Source organism: Erpetoichthys calabaricus, chromosome 14 (genome assembly GCF_900747795.2).
Source record: "Erpetoichthys calabaricus chromosome 14, fErpCal1.3, whole genome shotgun sequence".
Classification (NCBI taxonomy): Eukaryota; Metazoa; Chordata; class Cladistia; order Polypteriformes; family Polypteridae; genus Erpetoichthys; species Erpetoichthys calabaricus.
This window is the reverse complement of record NC_041407.2, coordinates 15,588,466-15,615,502: the sequence shown is the minus strand read 5'-3', so window position 1 is coordinate 15,615,502 and position 27,037 is coordinate 15,588,466. Positions and strand designations below refer to the sequence as shown.

General features: G+C 40.0%; 1 protein-coding gene across 3 annotated transcripts in view; it reads left to right on the top strand.

Moving 5' to 3' along the window:
• Positions 1-8,539: 8,539 nt before the first annotated feature.
• st6galnac (ST6 (alpha-N-acetyl-neuraminyl-2,3-beta-galactosyl-1,3)-N-acetylgalactosaminide alpha-2,6-sialyltransferase) overlaps positions 8,540-27,037 on the top strand; it is a 31,373-nt gene continuing 12,875 nt past the window's right edge. Inside the window, exons 1-4 of one of the 3 annotated variants that reach the window (XM_028820094.2) lie at positions 8,540-8,668; positions 20,368-20,428; positions 20,520-20,683; positions 26,719-27,010. In XM_028820094.2, the coding sequence (XP_028675927.1) occupies positions 20,565-20,683; positions 26,719-27,010 (411 nt within the window). In that variant the 5' untranslated portion in view covers positions 8,540-8,668; positions 20,368-20,428; positions 20,520-20,564. Of the gene's footprint in view, positions 8,669-14,568; positions 14,806-20,367; positions 20,429-20,519; positions 20,684-26,718; positions 27,011-27,037 lie in introns of those variants that run through there. The other 2 variants (XM_028820093.2, XM_028820095.2) reach the window with 2 other exon arrangements.

Below are 27,037 nucleotides of genomic sequence, written 5' to 3'. Positions count from 1 at the left end.
GATATGGAACAAATGTGCAAGATTTTTTCATGATAGGATTCCTTACTATATGGTGTCATGAGAAAGTATTTACACACATGCAGTATTCTGAATGCTTGTACATTTTTCACAAAATTGGACAAACAGGCAAAGACAGAATAAGTAACATAAAATATCATCAATAAGAAGGATAGTCAGAACTCAGGAAAGGAAATTCAATGGTGCTAATTTTGTAAGTGGCCAAAGATTACTACATGAATTACATTTCTAGCAGTTGCAGCTTATACTGCATATTTCTTCAAAATCAAGTGAATATGGTGCCAAACACTGCAAAGTCAGATTTTGTGCTATCTCTGAAGTTCTAATTGTTTTATCGGATCACCTATGACATGCACCCAACATGAAGGAGACCAGCTAACTTTTTAGGTTCTTTTCTGAATAAGGGTTAGGCAGATATGTCACAGCCAGCTATGTAAACTTTTACTCGTAACCACTTTCCTGTATTACTATCTGTATTATAACCTGCATATTCACTGACTGGAACTGCCTTTACTCCAGCAATAGGATATGAGTGTCTGTTGACCCCTTAAGGCAGGGGTCCCCAACCCCCGGTCCGCGGCCCACTACCGGTCCGCAGCTGTCTGACAGCCGGGCTGCGAGAGAACTGCCGGCAACGGAGACTCACTCAGACTTTTCAGAACGCTTGGCGGGCGGGGCTTTGCAGCGGTGCAGAGAGAGGAGAGAGACCGAGGTGAGAGACTATTACAACAAAGTATTTTTATGGTCCCGACAGTTTCCCTATATGACACGAGTCTATAGAAATCACGTTACTACGAAGTACATTCAACAGATGCTTTCATTACAACGAAGTGACCTTGAAATGCCTGAATGAATCATCCACAGAGCAGTTAGATCTGTGGTCGCAGCTCAGTTGTGCACGTTTGCACAACGATCCCCAAACAGAAACATTGTAAAAAAAATCTCTTTCTTAGAACTTTCCTTGTACTGTTTTTTTTTTTTTTTTTTTTTTGCTGTTTTTGTTGTCTGTGGTTTTCAGTGATTCCTTTTGCTTATTGCTTGTCAACATTTGAAAAACATCCATTGGAATTTAACTCATTGTCACCCTCCTATAGAAACGGCAGACACGAAAAAAAGATTGCAGTGTTAATGTTTGTGATGTGCAATCTGTTGGATTTGCAAATGTAAAGCATATGTCTTTGTTACATGCAAACAAAGAAGAAAAATCTCAGATTGCAAACGTATGCGAACTGCTTAATAACTTTAATAATAATAGAAATGTTATGTAAATTGTGTATAAAACTGCCCCCCCATCCCCCCCCCCCCCCCCCCCCCCACCGGTCCGTGGAAAAATTTGCATCTAATAAAGTGGTCCTTGCTGTCAAAAAGGTTGGGGACCACTGCCTTAAGGGACCACAGCTCACCAAGAAATCATAGTTCAGCATTCTGCAATGCTAGTGGCAGTCTAACAAAGACTGGCATCAAGCGTTTATGTAAAGATTATATTTATTTGCATAGTAACCAAGAGCAGCACAACACAGTTTTTTACAAGCTGGGTAGGTACATTCAGTCATCATTCAGTCCAAGATGACATTTACCGCATGATATAGTTCATTAGTTACAGTGGATTTAGAAAGTATTTTGACTCCTTCACTTTCTGTGCACTTTGTGTTGTAGATTAAATGTTTTTCTATGCCATGTTACACTCAATAACCTATAATGACAAATTGAAAACATGTTTTCGGAAAGGTTTGAAAGTTGATTAAAAACTTAAATCTCTCATTCATATAAATATTCAGACCCTAAATTCATCACTTTGTATAAGCCCCTTTGGTAGAAATTACAGCTTTGAGCCATCTTGGATAAATCTCTACAAGCTTTGCACACCTGCATTTCGGTAGATTATCCCATTCTTCCTGGTAGATCTTCTCAAGTGCCATTAGATAAGATGACCATTCTCCCTCTCCCTGCCACTAAGAAACACCCCATTCAGCATAGTAATTCACTGTAGATATGTTATCAGGCAGATGATGAGCAATGTCTGGAGTTCTGTCCAAAGAGTTTGAGTTTTGCCTTATTAGACCTTTTTTCCCCTCAGTTCTGTGTCCTTTAAATGCCTTTCCAACTCCAAGCAGGCTGTACTGTATGGTATTTTTATTAACCAAACTGCAATCTGTCTAGACACAAATGAGCAATACTGAGTGTTAGCTGAAACATAAAGGAGGCACGAGCTGAATCTCTACACCTGTTCACATTGTTTGCTTTATGTGCACATGACATACAAGATGGTGATATACAGCGCATCACTTTTTCCACATTTTGTTATGTTACATACAGTCTTATTCCAAAATGGATTAAATTCATTTTTTTCCTCAGAATTCTACACACAACACCCCATAATGACAACATGAAAAAAGTTTACTTGAGGTTTTTGCAAATTTGTTAAAAATAAAAAAACTGAGAAATCCCATGTACATAAGTATTCACAGCCTTTGCTCAATACTTTGTTGATGCACCTTTGGCAGCAATTCCAGCCTCAAGTCTTTTTGAATATGATGCCACAAGCTTGGCACATCTATCCTTGGCCAGGTTCGCCCATTCCTCTTTGCAGCACCTCTCAAGCTCCATCAGGTTGGATGGGAAGCGTCGGTGCACAGCCATTTTAAGATCTCTCCAGAGATGTTCAATCAGATTCAAGTCTGGGCTCTGGCTGGGCCACTCAAGGACATTCACAGAGTTGTCCTGAAGCCACTCCTTTGATATCTTGGCTGTGTGCTTAAGGTCGTTGTCCTGCTGAAAGATGAACCGTCGCCCCAGTCCAAGGTCAAGAGCGCTCTGGAGCAGGTTTTCATCCAGGATGTCTCTGTACATTGCTGCAGTCATCTTTCCCTTTATCCTGACTAGTCTCCCAGTCGCTGCCGCTGAAAAACATCCCCACAGCATGATGCTGCCACCGCCATGCTTCACTGTAGGGATGGTATTGGCCTGGTGATGAGCGGTGCCTGGTTTTCTCCAAACGTGACGCCTGGCATTCACACCAAAGAGTTCAATCTTTGTCTCATCAGACCAGAGAATTTTCTTTCTCGTGGTCTGAGAGTCCTTCAGGTGCCTTTTGGCAAACTCCAGGCGGGCTGCCATGTGCCTTTTACTAAGGAGTGGCTTCCATCTGGCCACTCTACCATACAGGCCTGATTGGTGGATTGCTGCAGAGATGGTTGTCCTTCTGGAAGGTTCTCCTCTCTCTACAGAGGACCTCTGGAGCTCTGACAGAGTGACCATTGGGTTCTTGGTCACCTCCCTGACTAAGGCCCTTTTCTCCCGATCGCTCAGTTTAGATGGCCGGCCAGCTCTAGGAAGAGTCCTGGTGGTTTTGAACTTCTTGCACTTATGGATGATGGAGGCCACTGTGCTTATTGGGACCTTCAAAGCAGCAAAAATGTTTCTGTAACCTTCCCCAGATTTGTGCCTCGAGACAATCCTGTCTCAGAGGTCTACAGATAATTCCTTTGACTTCATGCTTGGTTTGTGCTCTGACATGAACTGTCAACTGTGGGACCTTATATAGACAGGTGTGTGCCTTTCCAAATCATGTCCAGTCAACTGAATTTACCACAGGTGGACTCCAATGAAGCTGCAGAAACATCTCAAGGATGATCAGGGGAAACAGGATGCACCTGAGCTCAATTTTGAGCTTCATGGCAAAGGCTGTGAATACTTACGTACATGTGATTTCCCAATTTTTTTTTATTTTTAACGAATTAGCAAAAATCTCAAGTAAACTTTTTTCACATTGTCATTATGAGGTGTTGTGTGTAGAATTCTGAGGAAAAAAATGAATTTAATCCATTTTGGAATAAGGCTGTAACATAACAAAATGTGGAAAAAGTGATGCGCTGGGAATACTTTCCGGATGCACTGTAACTACTGCAATGCAAAACAAAAAGTCACACTGCTAAACAAATGCCCACAATGGACAAGTCAGATTGTGCTGCCATCTTCATGACTGGGGGTGGGGGGGGTGAAGCTGCGGTATACTTACCCAGGACACCCAAGAATATACACTAAATGTCAAATGGCAAACAAATAGGAAGACTCAACTCTAGAGCAGAGGACCAGTCACAATCCCTGATTCCCACCATTATTTCAGCAAGGGTGTGCAACAAAGCCACAATCCCAACATGCCTTAAAAAGCCCAAACAGGATCAGATATTAAGGATTCACACATGGGGTCTAGGAGTTCAATTTGACTTGTCATCCAAACACCTTCAGCCCGATTTCACCGTGTCAGTTCAATGCTCTCAGCTCTCACTTGCCTCTGTCAGAGTTCTCTGTTCTGCTAGGTTGGTCTGACTTCTAACAGATGCTGTCAGCATAGTCTTGCATCTGATAACAGGAATGTTTAGAAAGGGCGTGACCCTGGTTAGAAAATCTAAGAATTATCAGTGCCTTTTAATTGCCTACTACTCCCACTGATGGAAGTGACCTGCTTATCCTTTAATAAACAGTCTAAATCAGCAAGTTAAGTCAGAGGAGAGTAAAGAGGTCACTTAGAGAAAGCTTAAAATGGAACTGTTATCAGTCAGCAGGCTGCTGCATTAAAAAGTCACAAGATGATGAGCACTCTGATCTTGTGACCGTCTCTGTTGCCTCTTTAGGACCTGCTGTGTTACAAAGCAGAATGGTTGGATGACAAATATCCTTGCCAGGGTTGGATCGGTACTATAATTTTGACTTCAGTATCAATACCAGCTTTCATACCTCAGTACCGGTATCAAAATGGTTCCGGAGCACCATTCTTAATACCTCCCCCCAACCCCGCCGCACTTTTTAGAGTGTACAATCGTTGAAGCAATAAATGAAGGTGGAGGAAGGTCTCAATTGCATCAAAGCAATAAGGGGGGAGATTCCCTATAAAGTCTTGATGGCACTGAAGCCTGTGGTTTTGTTTTGGGTCATCTACAGAACAGACATTTTTCCACTACTACTGTGTATCGAGAGAATGGTGTTTACTTCTGTCACTGAAAATCACAAAATGCTGGTACTGCATTGTTTTAAAATTTGTTTTTCTCTGTTCTTTTTCAGTACCGGTACACTCCACAACAATAATCATTAATTACTTTCTCCATGTGGCAACTCTCTGGATTAATAGGGGGCTTTCACCAGCACTACTGTCCAGATAATACACTCTTGAAGCGTTCCATCTCACTGCTTTGAATTGTCATTACATGGTGAAGATAGAACTTCTATAAAACAATAAAAACCTTAAAAGAAAAAGATGAAGGAGGTCATTGTTAAACATAGTGAAGGCCAATTCTAAAAGCATATCCCTTTTGCATTGTTTTCATGGATCTTTGGGCAAACTGCAATTGGAGTTTTGAGAAATCACAATTTGCTTTTCCAAACTAATGCAACTCTTATGAATTTTTGCTTCTGTCATGCACTAGTGATGTATGGACATGTTGTAATATCTGGCCTTGGCACAGACTTACTGGCTCACCTGTGCCCACCACACAATATATGAAAATAAAGAAAAATGAAGGCCTCACTAAGGCTGATCTCTCCACTCGCCAAAACATTTTGAGGGTGTTCTTAGAAAAGACAGAAAATCAACAGTTTAGGTAATGTCTGCTGTGGCAGAATGAGAGCAGCAACAGGCCACAGAATGAAATAACAGGTTTAGGTTTAGGTTTATTTGTCATATATAGGTTAACACAGGGTCAACATACAATGAAATATGTATGATGAGAAAAACATGTCACTCAGCGTAGATCCAATAAAACTAAAAAATAACTTTAAAAAAATTACAAGTTAAAAATAGACTAGCCATATAAAATAAAATGTGTACGTTTTAAAAGAAGTTATAGAGCAATATGAGTTGAATAAGCAGAAAGTACAAATGACAGTTATTGCACAGACAAGGGGGCTCCGCCCCCTGCTCGCTTCGCTCACCTACCCCCGTCGTTGGGTATCCTGAAATACATTAGTCGAGCTCATTCGTTTTGGAGCTGTGCCCGCTTTGCCCGTGGCATTTCAGACGCGCGTTGTAGGCGCCTGCGTTCATTGATTGTATCCATGCAGGCGCGTGTTTGTATATCCGTCAGTCGAGCTCGTTCATTTTGAACCCGTGCCTGCTTTGCTTCCGCAGTTTCAGACGCGCGTTGTAGGCGCCTGCATTCATTGATCTTATCTAGGTGGGCTCGTGTTTGTATCGTTGAGCTGTATTGTGTTTGAATTTGGTGTAAAGCGTTCAGCGGTTTGTACAATCCCAAGCAGCACATTATTCTGAACTTCACACCGCAGTAGTGCCACTCACAATATGGCGGTGACGCCTGCACCTTCACTCCGCAGTAGCGCCACTCACAATATGGCGGTGTGTGGACCTGTGGGGCCTCCGTAGCCTCTTCCATTTGAATCTGGGCTGCAGCGCAGAATCCTCTTTTTTGTGTGTCTGTGTCGTTAGTCGTTAGCTATGGGCGCGTTGTTGCTTCATGTCTCATTCACGTCAGTTGAGCCCTTTCGTTTTTGGGCCGTGACTCCTTCGTGCGCGGTGGATACGACTTCGCTTGCGGTTTATGAGACGCGCGCTGTACACGCCTGCACAGTATGTCTCATGGTCCCATCGCCGTGTACCTGCGTTCATGCCATCTGGTTTACCATTCTCGGTTAGTAATATGGATAATGTTTTATAAGTACAGATGCATATTCCATAAAGTGCAGATGCATGTTCCAGTCAGTATTCAGAGTGTGTGCAGGTACAGTTTTTGTGTGAGTAGTGCAATGCAGATGTAATGCAATGTAAGTGTTCAGATGTTGCTGTTGAGGAGTCGAATGGCCTGGTGGTAAAAACTGTTCTTAAGTCTTGTAGTCCGAGCAGCCAGACTCCTGTATCGTCTGCCATACGGTAACAAGGAGAACAGCTGGTGTGATGGATGGCTGTGGTCCTTTATGATGCTTTTTGTCTTACGCAAGCAGCGATGGAGGTAAATGTCTTCAATGGCAGGGAGACTCTTGCCCGTGATGTGCTCTGCTGCCTTCACCACTCTCTGTAGTGATTTCCGGCTGCTGGCAGAGCAGCTCCCATACCAGACGGTAATGCAGCCCGTCAGCAGACTCTCGACCACACTCCTGTAAAAGTTTGAGGTGATGTTGGCATTCATGCCAAACTTCCTCAGCCTCCTCAGGAAGTAGAGCCGCTGGCAAGCTTTCTTGACCACAGTGTCTATGTGATGGGTCCACGAGAGATCCTTGGTGATGTTTACTTCAAGGAACTTGAAGCTGTTAACCCTTTCAACTTCTACGCCGCTGATGTAGATGGCCTGGTGTTCTCCTCCTTGCTGTTTCCAATAGTCCACGATCATCTCCTTGGTTTTGCTGACGTTAAGAGACAAGTTGTTATCCAGGTACCAATTACTCAGTGCCAGCACCTCCTCTCTGTAGGCCGTCTCATCGTTGTCAATGATAAGGCCTATGATGGTTGTGTCGTCTGCAAACTTGATGATGGTGCTTGCGCCGTGTTTTGCAACACAGTTGTGGGTGAACAAGGAATACAAGAGGGGGCTAAGCACACAGCCCTGCGGTGCTCCTGTGTTTAAAATGAGTGATGAGGACGTGTGTTTGCCGACTCTCACCACCTGGGGCCTGTTGGTGAGGAAAGAGAAAATCCATCTGCAGATGGTCATCAAGCTTCAAGACGAGTTTTGAGGGGATGATGGTGTTGAATGCCAAGCTGTAATCTATGAACAGCATTCTTACATATGTATTTATTTAACAGCAAGAATTGGATTCTCATTAAGAAACTGGTTGGAGTGAAATTGGTTAGAGTTTGACATTCCAATTTAGCTGGTCATGTCTTGGATGCTTTCACACCTCATTTCTGTTTGGCTGTTATTTAATGAAAAAAAGAATCAATTCAGCACACTGAATCCTTTAAAAGAGGGCTATTAAAATGATGGGAAAAGAAATGAATTAGCAGTGAAAACTGGTCACTGATTAGGAAAAGGGTTAGAATGAAAACCTGCAGCCACTGCGGCCCGCCAGACCTGGAGTTCGACACCCCTGCAGTTGACGATCACATAGTGATTTTTAATCCTTTGATCGCCTTATACAATTTCTTGTATTAGAGAGGCTGAATGGCCTAGAGCCTGCCTTTGTGTTTAGCTGCTCTGCTTCCATTTATTTATTTATTTAATCGAAAATACCTTAGGCCTATACCAGCCGCAAAATTCACCCTCGGTGAACTCCTGCTTAGTGTGTGTGACCGCCGGCTAAACCCTTTGGCGCCTCAACTGAACGTGAACCCGCCGGCGTTACATACTGATCACTGATTGGTTACACGCTGCGCGAGCTCGTGTCGTCATACAGGTGAAGCGCTTGAACGTCCCGCTTTGCAAGTTTGCCGCCTTTTTAAAGCACCATGTAGCTTTTCAGGTTTTTTTTTTAATGTAAAACGGATGGACAAACGCAGAAGACCGACGAAGAATTTATCGTCAGCTTTCACCTTGACCAGAAATGTTCACAACAAGGCAAGAATATGAAAAAGCTACAAGAAACGGATGTCGTACGTGGAATTAAACAACACACAGAAAACCCAAAAAGTCAAACGATAGCTGAATGACGTATCAAAAAGAACAATCAAGCCCTGAAATCCGTATTTTTTACATCCGCCTTATGGGTAAGTACACAAATAAATGTCATATAATTTCCATGTAATGAAAGTTCGAGTAACTTGTAATGTGAAAACGTCTGTTGCTCGGTCATTCTGGTCATTGGCTCTAACGGGAACGCCTTATTTGTTTGTACTTTTATCTATTTTACAGAAGGAGTAGCACATTATGCATCTGTTCGGTTTAGTTAAGCATACTACCCTTCATGGTTTTAATTAGTTTTAAAGGCAAAGCAACTAAAATAAATAAATAAAAGTAGGACGCTGGTGTCACTTTTACATTGCCTCAGGTCACTTATACTATACAGTCACGTAATGGTGATGCACAGGCCACAGCTGCTCAGAATTCATTTTATTCTTGCAGGACACATAGGAAGAAAAGGGATTTGAAATCTAAAAACTTACACATGACATGCAACCGTCCAGATCGCCAATTCTGTGAATACTAAAAAGGTCCCAAGTGGGCCGCGGTCATTAACAATTGCATTGCGATGCGAACCGCGCCCACACGTTCACTTATTTACTGTGCATGTCGGTGCAGGCTGATATTTCATTGGCACACGTTTGTGTTTTTCAGCTGCACGTCTTTCCGACTGGATGTGTCTTATTTGTGAGTATCTTTGTGTTGCTGTCTCTATTCATAAGTTGCTTTACTTGCGTCTCGCGGGGGATCTAATCTGTCATCGGTCGACTTCTTTATCTGTACTGAAAGTAGCCAAGTGCTTGGAGACGATACACGGATAAACCTGGCGCGCCTCCCGATCGACAAATCTCCTGTCTAGTTTTCTCTCGAGTCCATGAAGTACTGATTATAAACGACAGTGAAGCCGGGAGACTTTCTACTCCAAGGCGTAGAAGCCCGTCGCTGTGGAAGGCGCTTTAAAGTCCGACGAAGAGTTCATTCAAAGAGAAACTACTAGACTAGACTTTTCACAATGTGATCTTTGATATTCTATTCAGTCACTTGAGTGTATGTGATGTGTTTTGAGTTTCATGTAAAGAAAGCAAGTAATGTAAAATTCTCAAGTCTAAAGCAGGGTTGTGATTTTGGCAGGAATCAACCCAGGACAATTGCAGGGCCCACTTGCAGTCACAGGACTGTAGAGGAATGTGCGAGGCAAACTCAGACGGACACAGAGGCAGAGACGATTACAAGCGGTCTATCTGAAAGGGAGCACCGCTAACGACTACGTCACCGTGCTGTTTAAATAAAATACTAAAATGTATGTAATCACATACTTGAGTTCATCCACCAATTTAAAGATCAGCAAAAGTAAACCCATAAACATTTTTTAATTGTGAATATGTGTTTTTATTTACGTTCACGAACATGATAAAAGTATAATTAGAATTGCAGCCGCGTTTTTCTAGGTTCCTAAAGTCGACCAGCTATTGAGTTAGCAAGGCAGGATCCACCATGAGTCAAACACACAGCAAAAAAATTCTCAGTCCAAAAAGTTCGTTTTAAAAAGTTTAGTGAAAATTTAAAAAGGGACAAATCAAAATAGTTGAGAGAAAAGTTTTTACACACTCAGGATAAACTGCAAAGAAATGAAAAAAAAGGTTCCTTCTCTCTTTCATTACAATATTAGCTTTCTCAAGTTAAACTTTAGCTACTCTCTGTACTTAAAGGTGGTGATATTTCTCAATGGCAAACTTACACAGGCTTCACTTAGTACATTCAGTACTTCCTGTATGTATGGTTTGAAACCGTTTACCCTTCATGTCTTACCAACTGCAAGGCGGATCATAAACTGGAACTGGTCTGTAGTCAGAGGGAGAAGAAATAATTAGAATATTCCATTTATAATGTAGCTTGTGGGGATTATAATAGAACCTCCCATTGACAATGCACTAATATATTGGCAAACATTTTAACACAACTAAGAAAATAGATAGATAGATACTTTATTAATCCCAAGGGGAAATTCACATAATGCTTCTATCAATTTAAGATAACCTAATTAACTAACAAATGGCTCTTACAAGAATTCTCACATCACATTTCAGTACAAAGTTGAAAACAAAACACAATTAAAATTTAACAAATTACACAATGTATTAATGTATGCAATATTATTCTAAATTAAACATGAGCATATTTAGTCAAATATTTTTAAATGTATATGTAAAGAAAGCAATGCATATTCATTGACTTGAATATAACCTTTCTAGTTTTTGTCACTTCATTTGTCCACTTTTTCTGGTGTATCATCCAGCAGTAGTCCTCTGTCATACTGATATTCCAGCATCCCTGGTACCTTCTTTCCACGTCCCTGATATTCTAATGGAATCTTTCACTGTGTTCTTCACTCATTGCTCCAAGGTGCAGGCAGTGTGGCATAATGGTTACAGCTTTAGACTTTACACTTCCTTCAGACCCTGAGGTTGTAGATTCAGATTCTGCTACTGATGTTGTGTGACAATGAGCAAGTCACTTCACCTGCCTATCTATGCTCCAGTTGGGAAGGGAAAAAAAAGAAATGTCACAAAATTGTCTCTGTTGTAAGTCACCTTGGATAAAGGTGTCAGCCAAATAAGTAAATATAATGTAAATTTTCATGGAAAAATTTACATTATGCAAATCCAAAAAGTGAACTTTGAGAATCATGTTGTAATCTAATTACTTAAACTGACTTAATACATTCTTCACAATTTCTTTATGGTTTAAATCTTTATTATTGGCTACAAAACTAATAAATTACTTCTATGAATGATACCCTAGCCTCTTGTTCCAGGGTGTTGGTTGCACCATCAAATTCTGCATCAGAAATCAGTTTTCTAACATTTGGTCTGTCAAAATGCCCTCTTTCACTTTAGCCTGTTACAGTTTGTACACTTTTGGCTCATATGCATAAAACAGGCTCCATCTTTATAAGTTGTTTTTTTTTTTTTTACCAAGTTTAATATGCAGCAGTGGCAGCAGCACTTAATCTAGATCTACCAAGCTAGATGATGTTTTTGGCACCAAGCAGTAGCTTTTTTTTCTAGCTGGCCATTCTTTTCGAACTTGAGTGTAAATTCCTGGCACTGCTGTCCTACTCACATAGAAAAACATGGGAATTTTATATGCCCTGACGGCTCATTACTGTGTTAAATTCCAGCTATGTTTTGACCTTATAATTGAATACATTAACTGTTTTGGTTTAAACATAGATTTTAATATTAGAAAATATTAAATTCAAACTAACTATTAAAGTATACAATAGAGATATCTAATTATAGTGCAAAAGCAATAAAAATAAGTAAGATGTGTTTTGTGAAAAAGTGTTACATGATGGTAAAAAAAAATGCCTTTCATACTGGAATTTTGTGTCATAAAAATCAATGAAATAAAACATTTTTTTCAATGTATATCTGTCCCGCTAAATCCTATTTAGTGTCACAGGGCCCAGAGCTTATTCTGGCAGCATTGAGCATAAAGAATGAACTAAGCATGGATTTGTGACATACTGTGATTTCAAACATACAGTAAAATTTAGGCATGGCTCGCAATATGCTGAATATATTCATTCATTTGTATTCTGAACCCATAGAGTTGCAAGAAGTAAGTGCCTGTCCAGTTAGCACTGGCCTAACGTCCAAATGGGTTGCTAGTCATATGCTTTTGGGATGAGACAGGAAAGCTGAGCACCTTAAGAAAAGTCTGTGTGGGCACAGGGCTAATGTATAGAATCAGGGCAGATGGTGACCGGGTCTGGAATCAAACTCAGGTCTCAGGAGCTGGGAGGCACTAGTGCTAACTATTGTGCCATTGTCCCAGGCCTACCCCACCATGGACTCAGAGACACATGGGAATATCAAGCAGAAGATATATTGTTTCAATATTTATAAAAATGCTAGGCACCCTTTGACTTTCAATTGCAATAGCCAATTTCCAAATAATGGATGGATACAGAATACTTACACAAAAAAATAACATAAAACACAATAAAATAAGAAAGGTGTGAGCTCCTCCCATCTTTCACTTCATGCTCCCTGCCCACCCCAACTGGCTGACCATTTTAAATTCCATCTTGTTTAATTTACCAGGTTAGGAGTGGTCCCTTAAACTAGAAGCACAACGTGCCAGTTCACTCTGGTTACCCCTTCACCCCTCTGCTGTGATGTTGTGCTAGGAACCCTGAATTGTTGCCTAACCTGCCATTCCTTGCCACTAGAGAACAGGGCCCCAGTAGCTTCACTCAGAATTCTTGCTACTGCCTGATGTTTTGGGGCTATGACTTGGCTTTTCTTGAGGCCCCCCAATAGATAGATAGATAGATAGATACTTTATTAATCCCAATGGGAAATTCACATTCTCTAGCAGCAGCATAATGATACAATAAATAATATTAAATTAAAGAATGATAATAATGCAGGTGAAAAACAGACAATAACTTTGTATAATGTTAAATGTTAACGTTTACACCCCCGGGTGGAATTGAAGAGTCGCATAGTTTGGGGGAGGAATGATCTCCTCAATCAGTCAGTGGAGCAGGACATTGACAGCAGTCTGTCGCTGAAGCTGCTCTTCTGTTTGGAGATGATACTATTACGTGGATGCAGTGGATTCTCCATAATGGATAGGAGCCTGCTGAGCGCCCTTCGCTCTGCCACAGATGTTAAACTGTCCAGCTCCATGCCAACAATAGAGCCTGCCTTCCTCACCAGTTTGTCCAGGCGTGAGGCGTCTTTCCTCTTAATGCTGCCTTCCCAGCACACCACTGCGTAGAAGAGGGCGCTCGCCACAACTGTCTGATAGAACATCTGCAGCATCTTATTGCAGATGTTGAAGGACGCCAGCCTTCTAAGGAAGTATAGTCGGCTCTGTCCTTTCTTGCACAGCGCATCAGTATTGGCAGTCCAGTCTAATTTATCATCCAGCTGCACTCCCAGATATTTATAGGTCTGCACCATCTGCACACAGTCACCTCTGATGATCACAGGGTCTATGAGGGGTCTGGGCCTCCTAAAATCCACCACCAACTCCTTGGTTTTGCTGGTGTTCAGTTGTAGGTGGTTTGAGTCGCACCATTTAACAAAGTCATTGATTAGGTCCCTATACTCCTCCTCCTGCCCATTCCTGATGCAGCCCACGATAGCAGAGTCATCAGCGAACTTTTGCACATGGCAGGACTCCGAGTTGTATTGGAAGTCCGATGTATATAGGCTGAACAGGACCGGAGAAAGTACAGTCCCTTGTGGCGCTCCTGTGTTGCTGACCACAATGTCAGACGTGCAGTTCCCAAGACGCACATACTATCTTTAAGACAGTCCACGATCCATGCCACTAGGTATGAATCTAATCCCATCTCTGTCAGCTTGTCCCTAAGGAGCAGAGGTTATGTCCCTGACCGGCTATTGCACCATAAGCCACAAGCTCTGAGGGACTGAGTTTAATTTGTGGGGCACACCTAAGTCATCATACACCACCTTTTGACACTACCATGGGTGTGTCTTCTTGGACCTGACCGCGATCTCACCCATTCTCTAGGCCAGAAACCCTTCTTTTTCATTTCTGTGTCCAGTTGGGCCACCCATTTGTTATGTGCCTATAGTACCTGTTTAAGCATTATGAACAGAAACAGAAACATCTTCAGTAAAACTGCTAAATCGGTCAAATACACTGATATAGTAACAAGCAGAGGTTTGCCCTGCTGATTATGAAGGTAAACGTGGCAAATATCTTAATGTCAGTTCTGCTTCAAAAAGCAGCAACCAGCATGAGGAAGAGGGATGACACTATGGTAAAACAGCATCAATAATGGATAACAACACCATTTTGGCTTCTTTTGGGAAGCATGCACTTTTTTGTTTCTATTTAATTCTCACCAAGTTATTTATCTGTAAATGGCAGCTGTATGTTGTACTTCCTGTGTAGGAGGGGGGTTTCCTGAGATGGGGCCAGCTTCTCAGATGCAGAGGGAGGACTGACTGAAGAGTCACAGATCTTACAAACCCACAGAGCTTCTGTCAGTGTGAATCAGGATTAGAAGTGGAACGTTTAGACTGACATGTGAGTGGCTTCACCACTTAGGCTCATTGGAGGACATGTCTGGAGTTATGAAGTGTGCCTGCACAGCACAACATGCCGTCATCATGCCATCCTCAGCTGCTTCAGTGAACAACTTTGGAGAAGTAAAAGTCAAAAGTAGCAGTAAAAGGTGCACGTGGTTTATTTTGTTTCTTTCTGCTGTTTACAATAAGCTGCTTATATTTTTAATTTTGAAGGAAAAAATTACTGAAAATTGAAATGCCTTGGGGCTGGGTGGTCGGGTTTATTTTCAAGGTGGTTTGTCTGTGAAATGCACCCAGGTTTTCCATCCGTTTGCAGAGCAGCTGTGAAGATGACGAGGGAGGTAGGAAAATGGTATGAGCTTAGCTGAATGGCCACCTCATTTTCTTAAAAATATTAATTTCCACATCAGATTGTTGGCTGAGTCCATCTCCTAAAACACAATAAAGCATTGTTTCTTCAACTCTGCAGAGACATTAAAGAGTCCAGTAAATTTAATACACTTTGTATTCCTTCTTGTGGCTTGTCTCGTATATTGATTGGTGTATTACAGGTCTGAGCCTGGCCTCACGGGAGACAGCAGTAGTCCTCTGTACAATTTGTCCTGGAGCACATTTAGACACTGGCTTAGCACAAAATGGCGTGTAAAAAGGTGCTACTGAGGTCCTACTGACATCAGACTGTATAGAGGCATCTGCCATCATGCCCATCTTCATCCCACACAGTTATCATAGATACTCTGGCACAGGGACGGTATTTCTAAAAGCACACTTCACATTAAGTTTACATTGTTCTTACAGTTCTGAGGCATACACTTGTGCATTGGCTTGCAATTTTTTTACAAATTTGCATCATATTTTTATGTTCTTGTTTGTTGTGAGTATACTTTTCTTTAAAGGTCATTAAAAGTATTTATTTTAAAGTGCCTTTCATATCTATCTGTTATATTGTACCTTTTCTATCAACCCATCTATTATATAGGGTTTTCTTATATGTTAAATAGCACCATATTTGTTAGTCAGTGTTATATATTGCATTTCATATCCATCTATCTATAAACTTGCTTCTTCCTAAACATACAGTCTATTTAGAAAGACATTTGGAGCTGCCATCTCAGTTCACATACTGTATGTTCATCATCATCACATATCACAGGATACACAGTGCTAGTTTCAAGTGGATGCAGCATGTTAAGTTGAAGACGAGTTCTTGGCTTTTGCTGAACTTCTTGTCTAACTTTACTTGTGCTTTGGGTTTTATAATCATAGACCAGAGAGCTCCGTTGGCTCTTATTGACTTGCTGTTTTTGGAACTGTTGTAAGCGTAGATAGTATTGTGATCAGCAGATACAGTATTCTGCCGAGCAGCAGCTTCTATGTGCTCAATGCACCTCTGCTTGAGGCGGCCAGCATTTCAGGCCAGTTAGCCACAAAAGAATAGTGGGAGGAAGCCAGAAAGGAAATCTGTGTTCAAAATTGCAAGTGCCCTATATGTCTTACTTCTGTTTAACTGTGATGGTCAGCAGAATGCACAACCTTGAGTGAAAAGGTGGAAATTAAGAATATGAACTAGCCAAAGTGTTAAAACAACCAGTATTTTGTGTTGGTCATCATCCAAAGTGACTATACACGTATAAGGCTAAAACTGCCATGCCCAGAAGCAGGGGGTTCTTCCAGTATGCTTTGCTTATTCCAGTAGTTATCACTAACAAAATAATAAACCGAGTAAGTCAGAGAGGAAATGTGCGTTAAATAATGCAAATGCTTTATATCAGGGGTTCTCAACATCGGTCCTGGGGGCCCACTGTGGTTTCAGGTTTTTGTTCCAACAAGATTCATAATCAGTGACAACACCTGATAACACTGATCTCAATTAATTAGCTGGTATTTTTTTTCTCCTCTTATTCTACATTAAGAAAGCACCGCAGCATGTTTTACATTTATAAGACATTTAGGAATATTTCTGCTTTTGCTATAGATTTAAATGCTTAACAACCTTTTGTTGATTTCATTCTATTTTGCCCTTTCTCTGTGCAGTTTGTTCCCTTCATTGTATCTTAATAATGACAACCAGCAGAGCAGACAGCCAGGCAAACAGAACTGAATCATGAAAGGCTGCAACTACTTCAGCGTTAGACCCACTAATTAGAAAATAATGAATTAATGAAACAATTAGAGCACCCGGCAAAAAATTGAATGAAAATCAAGATGAAAATATTGTTAAAAAGAAAACAAAAATACATTTTCCCCATATAACAACTTGGTACATTTTAATATATATATATATATTTTTTTTTTTACCAAACTTAGTTTTCTAACTTCTATGTTTGTCCCACAACACAGAATCTGGCAAATAACAATTCACTTAATTAGCCCAGGAGTCCAATTAAAAACTGAAGCTGGTTGGAACAAAAACCTGCAGCCACAGTGGGCCCCCAGGACCGACGTTGAGAACCCCTGCTCTATATGTCATACTTCCTAAATAGAAATCCTGTGGTTTAACAGTTACTTTGAGTATGTCACCAGTACACTAGAAGGCTGAGGTGTTACTGTCAGTGACAGACTTAAAAACAAAATAGATGTTTCCTTTATTAATAAAGTCCACAAAATTTTACATATGGTATACACTTGGTGTTGGGACTTTTAGAGATTTGTATTTGTATCTGTATCTGTTGATCGACATTGCTTAATATGATATTTGATTAAATATTTTTTGTTGTATTTAAATTAGGGACTTAACTAAAGGAGTCTTGGCCTTTTTTTTTGTAAATCCTCCCTTACTATCTACTGTCAAAATTCTACTTCCTAGTTGTCATAAGGATACAGGTGGTGTCTCAACACTATACTGTCGCTTTCAAAAAAGTCTCCTAAATAATCTGCAAGAGCCTTAAAAATTAGACTTTGATCTTTTCAGATAAATGCAGGAAGTCTGCCCTTGATGTAATATACTCTTCATTAATTTGTGCGAATCTGGACTAACTCATCTCATAATTGTTCATCACACATGTCTTTGTCAGCTTGACTATCCAAGATGTACCTGGTGATAACCCTAACTGCGTGTTACGTCGTCAGGCATGAGTTGGCTTCACCATGGTCCGTAATCCTCTAACAGCTCTGTTTGGAGTGACAGATGATAGAACATTGCTAGTTAGCTTAATCTGCTGTGATCATTTACATGGAACTGTGAACACACTGTGTTATCCTGCTCAGAAAGAAGAATCAAAACTATAGTACAATGGAAACAGAAGTCACATTTAACTTAAAACAGGAAAAAAAATCAAATATACTTTATGAGAAACAGTCTAAAAGTTGTTTCTCATCTGGCAAACATTTATCAGTGCTGTTCTTAATTAAATAAATATGCTGAACACTTGATGACATTTTGAATACCTCAGCATCTTTGTGTGATTTTGTTTTTTTAAACATTATTTCTTCTTTGTTCTCTAGTTGGGTAGAATTTGGGCATTGTTCTCTAGTATTTAAACTCATTAAAAATTGAAACTGGAAAAAAATAGACGGGGACTGATCAACAGCCCTATAGCCTTGGCCACCTCAGTTAAAATCAGCCTTAGCAAAATGTAAGCACTGGAGTTTCCAGAACTTTGGCTGCCCTACCTGCATTTCCTCAAAGCTTTCCTAGCTATTTTCCTAGCTACTTTCCTAGCTATTTTTCTACACTCTGAAATAAAATAATAAATATCTACCCATCCATTAGTTAACATGTTGAAATCAATTTTACATGAACATCTCAGAGCTTATTCTGATACTATTAAAATAAAGACAGAAACCAACCCTAGATGGGGTGCCAGTCTGTCACAGGACACTCCATACTCATTCATAACAAGCCAGTACTGACTTGCTAATTAACTCTGACAAGTGTATCAAGTCAAAATAAAATCAAATCTCTGGGATATGGGGAAAAAACTGAAACAGAAAAAAGCTGATGGGGGACCCAGGGAGGAGTTGCAGATTGTACAAAAATATCACAAAGCAGCACTAAGCACTGCACAGAAATGCAAGTCATAACTTTAGGACTTCTTGGGAATTGTTTTACAATTCATAAACTCTGTTGTTTGCATTTTAGCAAATTGGGAGCTTTGAAATGAAAAAAGTGTTGTCTGGTAGCAAGGCTGTATTTGGGTGGATGTGGAGATCTTATGTCCTGTATTTTCCTGTCTTTCCTCAGAGCATCAGTAAAAGGTGCTGCTTCACCCTGCCTCCTCTGAATATAAAAGGAAACATATGAAGAAGGTACAATAGGCCCATTCCAGCAAATAGTAGTCATTTTTGTTTTTTTCATTCCTGACATTTTAACATTTTTGGTTATAGTCATGATATTCAGTTAAGAACAACTTAAGAAAGGCAGTAAACAAATAATATTTAGTGTTTTCTGAGTTACATCAAACATGAGCATTTGGGTTCAAAATACAAATTATTAGAAGTTTAAGCAGTAGATAAAAAATCACTCTGGGGCTTCAGTATAGCTCCTGGAAAGTCTTATACTGAGTACCTTCATGAACTCATTATATTAAAAAAAAGCACTGACACTTTATTACTGTTCTCATTTGCTTTTTTTGGCATGTGATGATGCTGTTTATGAAAGGCAATATAAAAAAAGGCTTGCTTGATTTTGAGCAAGTAACCCAAGCTCCACGTGCAAAACATCCATAAATAGTTTTAATATGTTCTGAACTTGTAATTTACCATGGATAAAGGCTTAGGCTAGATAAACAGCAATCCATCCATCCATCCATCCATCCATCCTCTTCCGCTTATCCGAGGTCGGGTCGCAGGGGCAGCAGCTTGAGCAGAGATGCCCAGACTTCCCTCTCCCCGGCCACTTCTTCTAGCTCTTCCGGGAGAATCCCGAGGCGTTCCCAGGCCAGCCGGGAGACATAGTCCCTCCAGCGTGTCCTGGGTCTTCCCCGGGGCCTCCTCCCGGTTGGACGTGCCTGGAACACCTCACCAGGGAGGCGTCCAGGAGGCATCCTGATCAGATGCCCAAGCCACCTCATCTGACTCCTCTCGAAGCGGAGGAGCAGCGGCTCTACTATGAGCCTCTCCCGGATGACTGAGCTTCTCACCCTATCTTTAAGGGAGAGCTTGTCCGGGCGAGGGAAAACGCCGTCCAAATTTTTTATTCGTCATAGGAGGTTTGTATAACCGCGCTCTGTCTCATCCCTCACCTAGGACCAGTTTGCCTTGGGTGGCCCTACCAGGGGCATAAAGCCCCGGACAACAGAGCTCCTAGGATCATTGGGACACGCAAACCCCTCCACCACGGTAAGGTGGCGGTTCGAGGAGGGGTAAACAGCAATAACACTGAAAATGCAATACATCAAGAAGAGAAAGAGAATGGAGAAGAATGAAGAACAGCCAGTCATGTAGGTTTGCACAACTATTGAAAGTGATATAAACCTCTGCACCAGCCTGCTACAACAACTGGGCTTGATCGATTTGACACATTGAGGCCAACTGGGCCTTTTCAATATCAACTTAGAATTGTTCTAAAAAAGTTACAAGGTTTTCATTTTATAGCTTATTAATTCATCAGAATCTGTATTCTTCAGTGATTGTGACAAATTTGAATTCATTTTCCAAGCTTTATCACCTCCTGCACTTGACAGCCCATGAAAGCTTTGGACCTGCAGACAATATACGATTTATCTGTGGTAATTCATTAAGCCCATTCTGTGCTTTTCTGTCCAAAGGTCTCTGTCACTCTCCAGCAAGCTTTCACACCTCTGATAGAAAAAAAAAGTTTATGGACAGGTGAGTTTAAAAAAGGATATTTAGTGGGAGTGGAATTTACCTGACACTAAACAAACACAAAGGCTTCCTGCTGTCTGCTGTCTCCTCCCAGCTCCTTCATTCTTCCTCGATTCTCCCTACATGGATCATAGCAGAGATGAAGATGAAGCTCAGTTACTCCATGAAGCTGACTTTCTTTTTGACGTGTGCCGGAGCAGTCTTGGGCCTCATTTTCTATGTACATGTCCAGGAGCACCTCCTCTGCTTTACATGCAGGTAACAAACTCTCATACCTTTTAGTTACTGGGGTCGTGTCCTCACGGCTTGGAACTGAGACTGAAGCAAGACCCTTTTTACTCATCATTATGTACAATGGACTTGACTGTCATGTCCATTAAGGTGTTTTTGAATTTGTACTAAAAAGTGGGAAAATGAAGTTGCATTGTGAGTTACAATTCAATTTTAAGTTAATCTGTTTTGGGGGTCACAATGATCTTGTGTTTTTATCACAGCTAATTTGGAGGTCAAAAGTTAAATGTTAATTATTGGGCTCTGCTCGGTACTATTTTTCTGTCTGTTTTGCTCCTCCAGCTCACATCCCCACATTTGTCTTGTTAGGATCACTGCTAAGCTTTCAATCTTAACAATTTTGTTGGCACCCATTTTTTCTTAAAGCGTTTAAAAAATACTGAAATTGTGATGAACAAAACAATGTCAGTGTAACAGCTTTGTACTGTGTCCATTTGTCAGACGTGCATAGTCAAATTGTGGGGAACAAATATGGTTTTGAGCACTTCCAGTTATGAGCTCATTTTATTAATTATAAGTATCATATGAATAAAGAAGTGTAATATTATGTTGAAATATAAACAGAGAAGCCTCATCCAGTATACATTAATTTAGTGACAGGGTGGTTTTAAGTCCAATTCCAAATGTCCCAGGTCAACTACATTTTGAAAAAGATACATCCACAGGCAAATGGTAACAGTTTTATTTGGACAAAATAATGTTCTATCATATGTAAAGACATATCCACAAAGGCATAGTGCCACCGCATACACTGAAAAGAAAAATAAAATAATAATAAAAGTACAATTAATTAAAAAGCAATGTAAGAAAATATAATTAAACATTCTCAGCCACAGCTCTAACAATATACTTTGTTAAATAATAACTGTTTAGCCTTAGTATCAGTAGGTAGTACATTGCAGGGTGTGAGGGTCTTGTACCTTAAGGCTCTGCTACATTAGTTTAACTTATCCTTGGATTTTTAAAGAGGACTGCATCTTGAGAAAACCTGAATGTATGTCCTGAAATGACTGTACTAATCCCTTTTGTAAGGTGCTTTATTTGAGAGAAGGAAGGATTTGAAGTTGATTATAAATTTAACTGTAAACCAATGAGTACTGGAATTATACAGTCATCCATTTTGGCTCTAATTTACGTCTGTATCTAGAATTAACTATATAATTGTAATTGAGCACAGCTTAAGAAAACTCATTTGTTTTGTAATATTTCCAAACTGGGAAAAGCAGGTTTTTGAATATACAGTATATGTGAAGACTGAAGGTCCACGTCCAAGATAACTTCTGAAAACTTTAGATGGATTCAGCCAAATGAAAATTCAAGCTTTTTGATTTAAAAGTACATGGTATTTGTTGGGAAAGTGTTCACTGAATGAAAAAATAGCTGAATAAAGGTCAGATTTAAAAATATAATTTTAGGAACATTCAGAGGCAAAGTAACTGGATGGGCCAAGGTCAGAATACCATAGATATACTGTAGATACATACATAGCACTAAAATCAAAATGAACTTTGAAACACATTGTACAAGCTGCTTTGGGAAATGCATGGTGACATATTCAAGTTCAACAGACAAACTTCATCACAAAACACACTGATACACACCATCAGACCAAGAATGTGAACTACACCCACAACTGACACTGACAGTAAAGCACATTCCACTCGCCAATGACATGCACATCGGTTGTGTGATACAGAATGCAGGTACGATAAACACTGATAGGTACAGTATATTTGTAAACTTACACTCTGCTCACCAAACAATTACACATCATTTGATGATGAAAAGCAACATGATATGTGACCTTGGCTCAGGGTATGATGAGATGGCAACACACTGTCACATACAGTATATCAAATAGAAAGCAAATTTTATATTTTGTATTAAAGGAAACATTTTCAGCTGAATCACCTTACAGATGTTTTGGTATTCATTTTATGATTCTTTACTATCCCTTCCTCCCATGTTTACCTCATACACATAAAGCCAAATCTAAGACTAGCCCATCAAGTCAGCATATCCAAGCCAAAAATGTGACATCAACTATTTCTAGTCCATAGCAGCAGTAGCGGCTACTTCTGGATTGTAGAGATACTTACACATTGAGTGAGCACCACGATGCTGTGGAATTACCTTGCTTTGGTCTGGTGTATCCAGAATCTATGCAGCCCATGTTCACATAACATTTTGCATCGGTGCAAGCTACACATCACTTATCAAACGACTAGTGGGCATCCCCCATTTTCCTTGAGGCACTGCACATAGTAGAACATCCTCAATAAGAGAGAATCAGACATGATCCACACATCCAATTTCAGAGACAATCCTGTGCATAGCGATGAGTTAAGCTATATCAAACTGGTAGTTTTCAACCTCTTACTCAAGCTCTGTTTCCTTCTGCACTAGTGCAGTAACCAAGTCCAAAGTGTCAGTGTCCATTGACAAGTTATAGTTAATATAGATCTGTTGCACACCATTCTCCCTGCAGATGATATGCCCTAAAACATTTACTTTTGGTTAGTTCTTTATCAGACTGACTGGGTTATTTGTGTCACCCAATCATTGGGACTAGATTCAGGTCCTCTTGTTTGAGCATTCCTGCTGCTCCATTTGACCTTAAAGGAATACATCACCCAAAAACAATACTTTTTTTAAATGTTGCTTACCCCATGAGCCTTTTAATATGATTGATGGGAAAAAGTTTGAATTTCATGTTTTCGTGCAGAACAAGAGAAAATTGTTTTTCATCTAATTGAACCCAATGTTCACCAATTGTGGACAGCAGCAAAAAACATGAAAATGTCCATGGAAAAAAGAGTAAAATTCTTGCATTACTCATGTCACATAATCCATATTTCTGTTATCCAGTTAAATGCTCAAAATGTGTAAAAAGTATGCATTTATTTCTACAATATTATCAACATTTACTTCCAGAAAAAAATGCATTACTTTGTAAACAGTACAATGCATTCCCCCAATTCTGTGCTTTTGAACTAAAGACAGGGCTCTTGACCAATAAGTGGGGAGAGAGGTGAGTCTTCAGTTCAAATGCTCATTCATGCGTGTGTGCATAACTTCCTCATTCTCAAGTGTTTTCTGGAATTGGATAATTTAAAAACAACTTAATCAAAATACATGTTTGAAACATTGAGAGTAAACAAGTGGATGACTTTGCATGTGGATTGTACAACACAAGTAACGTGAGATTTTTTCATGAACATTGTTACTGTTGTTTTGTGTTAGTCATCTACCATGACCATTGAATCATTAATTTTAATACCTACTCTCAGCATGAAAACATGACATTAAAAATGTTTTCTCCAAGATCACTATGGGTTAAGGAACATTTAAGGAAAATATCATTCTTGGGTGGAGTATTCCTTTAACCAATACACCCACTCTAATCAAACTGCACTGCATGTACAGAACAAATGTACAGTAATCCCTCCTCCATCGCGGGGGTTGCGTTCCAGACCACCCGCGAAATAAGAAAATCCACGAAGTAGAAACCATATGTTCATGTGGTTATTTTTATATATTTTAAGCCCTTATAAACTCTCCCACACTATTATAAACATTTCACGCACAATTATACAGCATAAACCCTTTGTATTCTCTTAGATATTAGGTAAGATTCGTTGAAATTATGTATGTAAACACAGTAAAACCTAAATATTATTTTAAAGATATCGAGCGTCTCCGATATCACATATGTTACAGCCATTACGACAGACAGGCCACCGTCAATAAATATGTACAATGCAAGAAAAATTGTATACAATAAAATGTGTGTACAGTGACACTAAACTATGTACATGTAATAAGTACTGTACATAAATAATTAATTATGGTTACTCACCAACACTGACACGACAACTTGTCCGATAACGATGAGTTTAATTTTACTGCACAACAAAGGATAGCGTTACAGCTCTTCTAAAGGAGCCTCTTCAGGCGACTGTTTAGCACCGCCGTTGTTCTTCTTCCATCATTCTTCAATCCAAATCCCTAAAGCAGATTCCATCCAGACTACTGCCTTACAACGTCCATTTGCAACTCATTTTGCGCCCTGGTTAAAAGACACTGCGGCCGTAGATCTTATATGCTTTTCCTCCTTTTTAAATAAAAAGAATCGTGGACTCATTTATGCTGTAATGGTGTCCTACAGCGGTGTAGCTGTTTCCTTCCTTCAACATATCCAAAACTTTTACCTTTTCTGCAATCATTTGCATCTTCTGTTGGCGCTTGTGCACGTTAATGCTGAATGAGTGAGATTAGTACTTCCTGGTTAATGCAGCACTCCGTCGCTGAGCCAATCAGCAGCACACAGGAACTTAACCGCATGCTCTGATTGGGTAGCTTCTCAGCCATCCACCAATAGAGTCCCTTGTTTCAATTCAAATGCGTCCCTTGTTTGAATTCAAATGGGCAAATCAACTGAGGAAGCACACGTACTGTAGACCGCAGACATCCGCGAAGCAGTGAAAAGTCCGTGATATATATTCACATATGCTTACATTTAAAATCCGCGATGGAGTGAAGCTGCGAAAGACGAAGCGCGATATAGTGAGGGATCACTATATTATTATTATTATTAACAACAGATAAGAACAATAGGTTCACTATTAGATACTGAATGTATAAAGAGGACAATGAGAATATGGAAAATGCCCAGTAGTTAGCACTCTTAGTTATGGCCTGGGTATCAAAACATTTAAAAGATGATAGTATGAAAAAAGTTTATGGTCAACAATGTAACTCATTTAGAAGATAATAGTATTAAAATGATTATGGTCAACAATGAATTGTTACAGAAGATGCAAAGAGGTCCAATTTTATTGCATCACTCATAAGGCAGAACTACAAAGATAACCAATAGCACAGTAATTAGGTATCTTTGTAGTTCTGCACAATAACATTGGACTTCTTTGCATCTTCTGTAACAGTTACATTGTTATGCCTTGAGGATGTCCGATTACACAACATGATGGATTACTCACGCCTCACGAATTTACATCACTTCTCAAATTTACAGACTATTGTGATCTGGTCATATTTTGACAGCCAGTTAACAAATGATTTTGGCTGTGTGAAGGTTTTCCAGCTATGGTGAGTTGAGCTGTCTCCTCTACTTTTTCCAATCTATCATGATGTAACAACAAACAAACATGGACAGAATGTTTTCATAGTCCAAAGTACCTGCATTTTTTCCTGTTTAGTCACATTGTGTGCATTATGCTTTAGGCTGAGTGTTCCACTTGTCAACTCTCATGCATACATGGCCCATGAAATTCTGAAATTCCGGAACTGTACATTTTGTCTTTTCTAAGAGCACTGTCAAAATGTTTTGTTAACCTGAGCAGATCAATATTATTGAGTCCTTAAGCTTTCCTTTATTTTCAGCTATTGTATGATGAACACAGTTTAGCTGGTCATGTGTTGGCTTGTTTTGTACAGTATCTGAGTCTTAAAAATCAAGTCAATTAAAATTAGGGCAAAAAAAATTAATTAGCAGCAGAACCTGGTCACTAATTATGAAAAAGGTTAGAATGGAAACTTGTAGCCACTGTGGCCTTCCAGGATCGGAGTTGGGCACCCCCGAGTAAGTGAACAAACAAGAATCCAGTACTTGGTTCACTTTCAGGTGAATGCATAAAGAAGACAAGAAAAACTCAATCAGTAGTAGTCACCTCAGCCTTAACAGCACTTTAAACTCTGCATTTTGTTAACTCATTATGCAGAGAGTCCACTGAAAGAGTGTATTTCTTAGACTAGTGACAGCATACAATTTTGTCCTCATGCTAAGCTTTCAGTCATGGTGTTTAGCTGCACTCTGAATAGAACTGGTTTGCCGTTGACACTGTTTGCTGTTTAGGTTTACTGCATGGGGACATTTCTTTTATTTGCTTTCTGGTCTCAGCATCTACCACATTTTGTATTAAACACTCTTGTCTTTGTTATTGCTCATTCAACCATATATTCCTTGTACCTGCCTTTTCCAGCACTGGGTCACTGGAGTCTAGTGACAAAAAAGAGGATGTCTACCAAACAATTCTTGCCAGGAAAAAACCTAACAGTGATTCACCAAATACCCAGAGAGTTCTTGCCTCAACCAGCTCAGCAGAAGGCAATCACTTTAAGGCTACAGTCACATTGGTCACAGCCAGAATGACCTCATCTAGAAGGGCTTTGTCAAGTTTGGGGGCATCCAATTACAGCTTAGCAACTACACACAAGGCAAAGCTTTCAACCCTCTCACCGTACCTGGGAGACATGTATGCCAAAGACGATGTGGTGAGTTTCTGCTTCTTTAACTGATTT